This window comes from Trachymyrmex septentrionalis, unplaced genomic scaffold (assembly GCF_001594115.1).
Source record: "Trachymyrmex septentrionalis isolate Tsep2-gDNA-1 unplaced genomic scaffold, Tsep1.0 scaffold40, whole genome shotgun sequence".
NCBI lineage: Eukaryota > Metazoa > Arthropoda > Insecta > Hymenoptera > Formicidae > Trachymyrmex > Trachymyrmex septentrionalis.
In genome coordinates, this window is record NW_017305569.1 from 3,208,839 (window position 1) to 3,218,697 (window position 9,859).

At 26.7% G+C, this 9,859-nt stretch overlaps 2 protein-coding genes across 2 annotated transcripts in view; both read left to right on the forward strand.

The window, feature by feature from the left end:
• The window catches only part of LOC108751107 (trypsin-1-like), a 3,019-nt gene extending 187 nt beyond the window's left edge, over window positions 1–2,832 (forward strand). Inside the window, exons 2-4 of the mRNA XM_018491091.1 lie at window positions 1,365–1,683; window positions 2,227–2,533; window positions 2,635–2,832. Of these exons, the coding sequence (XP_018346593.1) occupies window positions 1,365–1,683; window positions 2,227–2,533; window positions 2,635–2,811 (803 nt within the window). The 3' untranslated portion in view covers window positions 2,812–2,832. The remainder of the gene's footprint in view (window positions 1–1,364; window positions 1,684–2,226; window positions 2,534–2,634) is intronic.
• A 1,415-nt stretch (window positions 2,833–4,247) lies between these two features.
• Window positions 4,248–9,859, forward strand: part of LOC108750968 (transmembrane protease serine 9-like) — a 7,688-nt gene continuing 2,076 nt past the window's right edge. Inside the window, exons 1-6 of the mRNA XM_018490849.1 lie at window positions 4,248–4,299; window positions 4,599–4,929; window positions 5,479–5,785; window positions 5,881–6,034; window positions 6,349–6,370; window positions 9,634–9,740. Of these exons, the coding sequence (XP_018346351.1) occupies window positions 4,248–4,299; window positions 4,599–4,929; window positions 5,479–5,785; window positions 5,881–6,034; window positions 6,349–6,370; window positions 9,634–9,740 (973 nt within the window). The remainder of the gene's footprint in view (window positions 4,300–4,598; window positions 4,930–5,478; window positions 5,786–5,880; window positions 6,035–6,348; window positions 6,371–9,633; window positions 9,741–9,859) is intronic.

Here is a 9,859-nt window from a genome sequence, read left to right on the forward strand (position 1 = left end):
CTACTTCTGCTTCTTCACCTCCAACCACTTGTGATGAGATCGAGTGAGTAAAAAGTGGGAAAATAGGCGGCATCCGAAGACCGATTTTAGGTCTCTCTATAATTTAAATTAATGTTTAAGTTAACATTCGCGACGGGGAAGAAGTTAATGGTAGCACGTCAAAGCTACCTTTATGAAATTAGAAGAATTTTTAATAATATAATTAGAAATTTTGTTATTTGCTTTGCAATACATGTAACAATACAATAATTTAGTTATAATACTTTTTAGTAAAAAATTTTTTTATATAAAGTTCTAGTAACTATTTTGTAAGCTTAGCTAAATATGAATTATACACTCAGAGTGTTTCAATTCTAACTCATCATCTGCTAATGGTAGATTCTTGAAGTCATTTCGAAACGAAAATTTAATACCATAATGTCCAAGCTAAATATTTTTTTAATATAATGAATATCCAGAATTAGAAATATCTATAATTTTATTTTTGCATATGTTATATCGATATTAACAAGAGGTAACTCTTATATCGATATTAACAAGAGGTAAATGCAAAATTAGCTTTTGCATTTAACACTTTACTTTGTATTATACCTAAATGCGCAAATTTTAGACGATACACTGAAAAAAAAGATTGTTTGCTGCAACAATTTAGATAGTAAAATATGGCACAGCATTTTTATATGGCTGCAGCAACAAATTTTTAGTTGCGTTAGCCTATCAAAATCATATACTGACATTGCGGATAGGCTAACACAACTAAAAATTTGTTGCTGCAGCCATATAAAAATGCTGTGCCATATTTTACTATCTAAATTGTTGCAGCAAACAATCTTTTTTTTCAGTGTATCGTCTAAAATTTGCGCATTTAGGTATAATACAAAGTAAAGTGTTAAATGCAAAAGCTAATTTTGCATTTACCTCTTGTTAATATCGATATAAGAGTTACCTCTTGTTAATATCGATATAACATATGCAAAAATAAAATTATAGATATTTCTAATTCTGGATATTCATTATATTAAAAAAATATTTAGCTTGGACATTATGGTATTAAATTTTCGTTTCGAAATGACTTCAAGAATCTACCATTAGCAGATGATGAGTTAGAATTGAAACACTCTGAGTGTATAATTCATATTTAGCTAAGCTTACAAAATAGTTACTAGAACTTTATATAAAAAAATTTTTTACTAAAAAGTATTATAACTAAATTATTGTATTGTTACATGTATTGCAAAGCAAATAACAAAATTTCTAATTATATTATTAAAAATTCTTCTAATTTCATAAAGGTAGCTTTGACGTGCTACCATTAACTTCTTCCCCGTCGCGAATGTTAACTTAAACATTAATTTAAATTATAGAGAGACCTAAAATCGGTCTTCGGATGCCGCCTATTTTCCCACTTTTTACTCACTCGATCTCATCACAAGTGGTTGGAGGTGAAGAAGCAGAAGTAGGAAGTTATCCGTTCATAGTTTCCCTCCAAATATTCTCCCAACACTTTTGCGCTGGATCCATCTTGAATGAAAAATGGATTATAACTGCAGGGCATTGTATTAACAGCATTCCTATTTTAAGCATTCTTCGCATCAAGGCTGGAAAGTACAATCTTCAACTTATAGAGAACACCGAACAGACAGTTAAAGTGGTGAAAGCTTACGTACATAAAAATTATAAAGGGTAAGCAGAAATTGAAAGTAGTAAGTACGAACAATTCAATTAATTTTTATATAAATGATTTCTGTTTAGTATAGAATCAATGTTCTATTTGTAACGTTCTTTTAGAATCAATGTTTGATTTCTAATTGTATATAAAGGTAATCTAAAACATAATTTTGTATTAGTAATGTAAAACATAATTTTGTATTAGTAATCAACAGTTCTTTTTATAGAATGGGTGCAATAATCGAAATAACGATTAGTGGTAGTGATAGTCGCAGCATTTTGATATTAATATCGCGATTAACATTTGATACTTGGAATTAGAAAAGTATATTTTAAATAAGTAATGATATATAGATTATTTTTCAATATTTGTTGCGTTATGTACATGGAATTTCTATTAATTTTGTAGATCATTATTATTCTTCTACTAATACGACAATTTTTTTTAGTACATTTTTTATACATTAATTTAAAACATATGTTTCTACAAAAAAGGCATAATTAACTAATATATAATTTTGTATATATATGTATTGCAATGTATATTCTAATTTTTAGTGGTGTAGGTCCATATGATATTGGTTTACTTAAGCTTGCATCTCCATTGAAGTTGAACAATAATGTACAAGCCATCGAATTAGCACCTCCAGAAAGTGAACCAACTGGAAAGGCATGGCTTTGTGGATGGGGCTCTATCTCGACTACCAATTATCCAATAATGCCAAATAAACTTCAGCATGTTCAGATAGAGTACATCAATCGCACTATTTGCCATGAATCCGTCAAACGTCTCACGGGATCTTCCCCCATTCATGAAACTAATGTCTGTACTGGGCCGCTGCACAATAAAATCTCAGCATGCAGTGTAAGTTCCAGACATTTAGTAAATTCAGTGAATAATAATAACTTTGTTGTCTTTTTTTAATGCAACCACTTAATATGTCGTTGTTTTTAATATACTTTTAGGGTGACTCCGGTGGTCCATTAATTTCGCATAACGGAAAAAAATCGGTGCTTACTGGAATTGTGTCTTGGGGTATTTTGCCATGTGGTACTTTAGGCGCGCCCTCCGTATATACAAGGGTATCTAAATTCAATGACTGGATTGCACAGAAAATTAATTCAAATTTCAGTTATGTTTAACGGCAATATTGATAATGTATAAATGTATAATACTGAATGAGATATTGTTATATATTATTTAATACAAAATAAATATTCATAAATAAAAGTAGGCATAAATTAAAAGTAATATGTTTTTTTATTCCTATCCTACATAACATAAAAACTAAGCAGAAATTTTATTAGATATCATGGTAAAAGACATTATAAATTTTATTTATTTTATTTAATAGATGATAATAATAACAAATTTGATTTTCTGAAATATTACATCAGTTTCAATGCTCACACAAAGAAATGATCAGTTGAAGAGATATCAAATCTCTACATTCAAAATTCCTATCGATACAAACGTTGAAAATTAAATGCATTACTTTTAATTTAAATGACTATAATAAATGTCAAATGTTCAGTAAATTCAGTAAAAGACAACAGTTTTCTTATTTTCTATTAATATAGCAATTTAATGTGTCGAGTGTTTAATACACATTTAAGATATTATAATATAAGTGATGCATTAATATCACGTATTTATAATACATTTTTATCTGTTGTTTATCTATTGTACGAGCCAGTTATAATAGGATTTGCAATTTAATTAATTAAAGAATGTTTTAACGTTACAACTATAATTTAGTTCAGTTTTGGCTTTTTTAAAATTTAGTTTACTTTAAAGTTAAATCATTATCAGAATAATTAAATTATTCTTTATTAAATAATAACGATGTAAAGACTCTTAAATGTAAACGTAAATAAACAAACAAATAAACGGCGAAAGAAGAGTCAGTAGATTAAAAAAAAAAAACATTTAATTAATTAAAATTATTAGGCGACGATACATAAACAGATACGGAACGGCGCATTCTTTATTAATTTTTATACATATTCTATAACATATCATACAAGTATATGTTTATTAATACATATTCTATACATATCATACTTGTATATACATTTTATTTGGATATCTTTGTTATTAATATCACTATTCTTCTTATTAATAACACTATTTATATAACCAAACTTAATTTAGTTAAATAAATAAATTAAATTTTAAATATATTAAATATAGATTAAATAATACATTTACATTCTGTATAAAAATTGTGAATTTATGCACGTATATGCATTATATATCAGTATATCTAATTTTATAGAAGCAATTTTATATTGTACATACTATAGAGTATTGTTATTGAGATGTACAATATATACGACCAATAGCATTGTTTTGTACAAATATAAATCATCTGTGTTACGCGGCATAGTTTAATATTTACATCAATTAATATACGTCAAGTCATAAAAAAGTATCATCTGGAATACAATTTTCCGTATTGTAAAAATATAATGATTAATTGCCGTAGATAATAATGGTTTGTCAGCGTACAGATGCACCCGACAAGAAAAGTATAAAATGCGATCTATTCTATTTGGAATTGTCATTAAACAGCAAAATGTATTCCAAAGCTATAGTGTTCTTTGCTTTCCTAGCCATGGCGGTCGCTAGTAAGTCAATTTTTTCGATTTATATAACATATGTACTGTTTGTATTCAATTAAAAAAAATGGTCACCAAGACATTATACAAAATTTCTTTTATTAATTAAAGAATTTTAAATTTATTAAATAAATGACTAAATTGTTGTATTGTATACGAATTACGAAGCAAGTAGCAAAGTTCAATTTCTAATTAAAAATTCTCTTCTAAAGTATTACAATAAATTATTATAAGAGTTACTTTTGATGTGCAATCAACTTCTTCGCAAATGTGTTTCCAGAAATTTTATCTATTAATTTGAATTGTAGTACAGCCCCGAATCGACTTCCAAATGCCACCTATTACGTCGGATTCAACGGATACTCCGTTTGAGACTCGTGTAGTTGGAGGTCAACCAGCTACGACGGGACAATTCCCATTTATAGTTTCCCTTCAACTAGTGAACAGGCGTCAATCTCAGCATTTCTGCGCTGCATCCATCCTGAACGACCTATGGATTCTATCAGCAGCGCATTGTGCTGACGGAATTTCTAAAAGCCGTATTATTGTAAAGGCTGGTAAAAAGGATCTTAAAACTAAGGAGGCTACCGAACAAATAGTAAAAGTATCGAAAGTGTATATACATGAAAAATATAAAGGGTAAGTAAAACGTTGAAAGTGAATACAAAACAATTAAATTAATTTGTCTTTGAATAATATTTGTTTAATATGTAATCAATGTTATGTTTATAATTAATTTCTAATCGTATATAGAGATAATCAAAAACATAATAGTTCTTACATCAATAATAATCAGTTTTGTTTGTAAAATAAGTATACAATAATCGAAACAACTATTAATGTAATGTCACAACATTTGTATTAATATCGTGATTAGCATTAAAACATACTAGGATATTGGAAAACTATATATCTGATTACTATTAAAAATATGATATTAGAAAACTATATCATAAATAGTAATGACGCACAAATTATATTTTGAGATTTGTTATAATATACACATATACGAGTATTCTATTAATTCTGTAGGTTATTACTATTCTTTTACTAATACAATACTATAATCTTATTATTATCTTAGTATTAATACGTTAGGTTAAACATTTATCTTTTTTTAAACTGTATAATTGATATGTATATAATTTATATATACATACATTGCGATATATATTTTCTAATTTTCAGTGGTGTTGGCCCAAATGACATTGCTCTATTTAAGCTTGCAACTCCATTGAAGATGAATAAGAACGTACAAGCTATCACGTTAGCCCAACCAAATAGTATACCAACTGGAAATGTATGGCTTTGTGGATGGGGTTCTATCTCGACTACCACTACTCCAATAATGCCAGCTAAACTTCAATATGCTATGTTGAATATTATGAATCTCAAATCTTGCAACCAAACCGTCATTAAAATGACGGGATCTTCTCCTATTGATGAAAAATCCAATATCTGCACTGGATCACCGGACGGAAAATCCTCATGCAGCGTATGTGCAAGATATTCAGCAAATTTAATGAATGATAGTAGTATTGTTGGCAATTAATATAGCAATTTAATGTATTGTTTTTAATATGCTTTTAGGGTGATTCCGGTGGTCCACTATTTAAAATTATTGATGGAAAACCAGTGCTTGTTGGAATTGTATCTTGGGGTATGATACCATGTGGTACTCAAGGTGCACCATCTGTATACACAAAAACATCCAATTTCAATAATTGGATTGCGCAGAAGATGCGTAATTGATGATGATAATATTGACGAATGTATAATACTAAATAAAGTATGAATGTATAATACTAAATAAAGAATTATCACATATTATTTACAATAAACATTCAGCATAAATTAGAAGTAACGTTTTTTTATTCCTATTCTGCATAATGCAAAAATTAAACAGAAATTTTATTGAATAAACATTTATGACAAAAGATATTGTTATTCTTATTTATTTTATATAACAAATAACAATAAAAAATGATTGAAGAGACGTCAAATTCAGATCCGAGGTACTTATCAATATAAACGTCGAAAATTAAACGTTTTTATTAGGAATGCATCGAATATCCGAAAAGTATCCGGTATCCGATGTTATCCGACACTTTTTTACTATCCGCCCATATAGTCGTATATTATTAGTATCCGGTAATACAAGTATCCAGTTGAAATTTGATATCATTAAATTGTTGATTTTTTATTATATAAATATTCTAATAATAAATATGCATACTTATAGTGTTATAATAACTTATATGTATATTGGTGCAAAATTACAATTTTTTTTTCTACAGTTTTTTTTTAAAGACATTCTCTCGGAATCCGGTCGGATATTTGAAAAATATCAGATATTCGACTCGAAAAATTACTTTTCCGGATATCTGACCGGATACCGGATATTCTTATATTCTTTTTGGATATCCGATATCTGATCCGGTAATTTTACGATCCGGTGCACAACCCTAGTTTTTTTACTTAATTTAAATGACTATAACTTATTTTAATACTTTTGATACTTTTATTTAATTGTCTATATATGGCTGTCCAGTTTATTTTATTTTAAAACAAAATTGTAATCTGTATCAAAATATATTTTATTTACAGTATTTACAGTATTTTCACCATAGACCCTTATTTTGGGGATTTGTGTTTAAAGAATCATTTCATTCATAAATTTTCATTCGAATTGCTTTTTGTACAATCAATTATATTATGATTAAATATAAATAAAAGGGAGCATTTAGCTACAATACTAGATGTCTTAAGCAAAAGTCATATATTTAAAATTAGAATATAATAACGTAGCCATTTAAGTTAAGATTTGACCATCATCAGTACATACAAAATTAAAGACGCCAAAAATAAAATTAAACAATAAACGCTAGTCAGAAAAGATTGTAAAACGATTTTTACTTATGGTACGAGATAACAGAGTAATTTGACAAAACTTGAAATTGAACATTACTTAATCGCTAATGAATTATTTTCTATTACACAGTAGGATTCTTTATTACAAGAAGTAAAGTGCGACTCCGTGTGGCAAATACGTAATTTCTAAATTCTAATTGAAATTAAAAAAAAAGAAATGATTTTTTAACACTATTACTTTACAAAATTACTTTAAATTCTTATTTGTGCGAATTAATTTAGTTACATAATAAAAATTGCTTACCATTTTTTGACGCAAAATATCGCAAGTGCAATTCGAAGTTAATAGTATAAAATTAAGCAACAAGAATTGGAACTTTTTGTAAGAACACTTACTGATAAAAATGTGAAGGCACGTAGCAGGTGACAGCCTTTATAAGTATTAAAAGGAAAGGAGAGGGAAGGAAAGTGGAGAGGGATATTCTATTGGTGAGTAGCGTGACTTTTTCCAACGATTGATAGATAAATTTCTGGAAAGTGCTCTGTGTCACTCTGTTTATTTAAACCCATTTCATGTCTTTTTATGTGTATCATCTTGGAGATCATCCTTTTATAATAAGATTGTTCGGAATCAAGAATAATCGTATTATTCCAATCAATCGTATGATCTAGTTTGTGCAGCGAGATAACAGACATAGTATTCGTTACTTTTTTGAAATCATTTATATGTTCTTTTAAACGCGTCTTTAATTTTCTTTTTGTCTGTCCTACATATAAGTAATTACAATCAAGACAATTAATTTTATGCACTACATTTAAGTGATTTTTTTTAAATTTTATCTTTGTCTATTTTAATAAAAATATTCATACAATTGATTGGTTTGTGAGTGATATTAAAGTCAAATTTTTTTGTGATAGAATTAAATTTTTCAAAGATATTATTAAGATAAGGAATAGTAAAATATTTTTTTGAAATTTCATAACGTTTACGTTATTAAATTATAATTTTAAATATGATTTTTGTTTAAGACATCTAGTGTTGTGGCTGAATGCTCCCTTTTGTTTATATTTTATATTAGTAAGCTACTTTTAAACAATTTCAATATTATGATTAAATTCAGGATTGAAAATTTCATAAAAATTATACGATATCGTTATACATACTTTTTGTAAAAGTAACTTGTTACTGTTACGATTCCTTAGAAAGTAACAATTCGTTACTTTGTTTTTGTTATATTTTGATTATGTTAAAGTAAGATATTATATTTAAAAATTAACATTTTTTAATAAGCAATATTAATTGTAAAATAAATACTAAAATTCTGAGCTACTCTTTTATACAGCAAACTTTTTTTATACTAAAGTTATGTTTAATAAATCTCCTATAATTCTCTTTCGAGAGAGAGAGATTTTTTTACATTTTTTATATTTGTGTATACTTATCTTTTTTATCAGAAAACTAATTCAGCTAGTTCAGACATAGTACATCAATCGTACAATTTGCGACAAAGTCTGATAGGACCTTCTCCTTCTCTAGTTCATAAAACCAATATCTATACTGAGCTGTTGAATGATGAAATCTTTACATGCAGCGTAATTATTGTCAGATATTCAATAAATAATAGTAGTTTTGTCACCAATGTCTATTAATATAGAGCAATTTAATGTATCGAGTTTTTAATACACTTTTATGATGGCCCATATCTAACGTAAGGGTAACACATTTTTATCTATTGTTTATCTATTGTACGAATCAGCATAATAAAATTTGCAACTTGACTAATTAAAGAATGTTTCAACTTTATAACTTAAGTAAATTTTATATTTAATTAGTATCAATTAGTTTAGAATGTGTAGTTAAACAATATTAAAACAAATATCAAATAAGGAAAAAAATGATTTTTGTAATAATGTTGTTTATTATTGTTATATTCTAGTCTTCTGTATAATTTAGTTTAGTTTTATGCCTTTTTTTAAAATTTATTTTACTTCAAAGTTAGAATAATTAAATTACTTTTTTTATTAATTTATATACGCATTCCATAACATTATATGCGTTTTATTTAGATATTTTTATTCTTATTAATAGGCACTATTTCTATTACAAAAATTAATTAAGTGTCTGAATAAATTAAATTTTTAAATATAGATGTTAAATATAGATAAATAATACATTTCACATTCTTTATAAAAAAACAGTAAATTTATGTACTTCCGTATTTTATAACAGTATATTTAATTTTATAGAAGCAACTGTACTGCGGAATATTGTCATTGAGGTATATAATATATACGATCATAGCATTGTTTTTTGTATAAGTATAAATCATCTGTGTTGTACTATATAGTTCAATATTTATATCAATTAATATACTTCAAATTACAAAGAAGTATCATCTGGAATACAATTTTCCGTATTGTTAAAATATCATGATTAATTATCGTAAAAAATAATGGCTTGTCAATGTACAGATGCGGAACAAGTATAAAATGCAGTCTGTTTATGGGATTGTTATTAAACAGTAAAATGTATTCCAAAGCTATCGTGTTCTTTGCTTTCCTAGCCATGGCGGTCGCCAGTAAGTCAATTTTTTCGATTTATATAATATACCGGGAAAAAATGTGGTATATACTTATAATTATATAAAATTATATATAATTATATATAATTATATATAAAACATTTTTTTCCGGGATA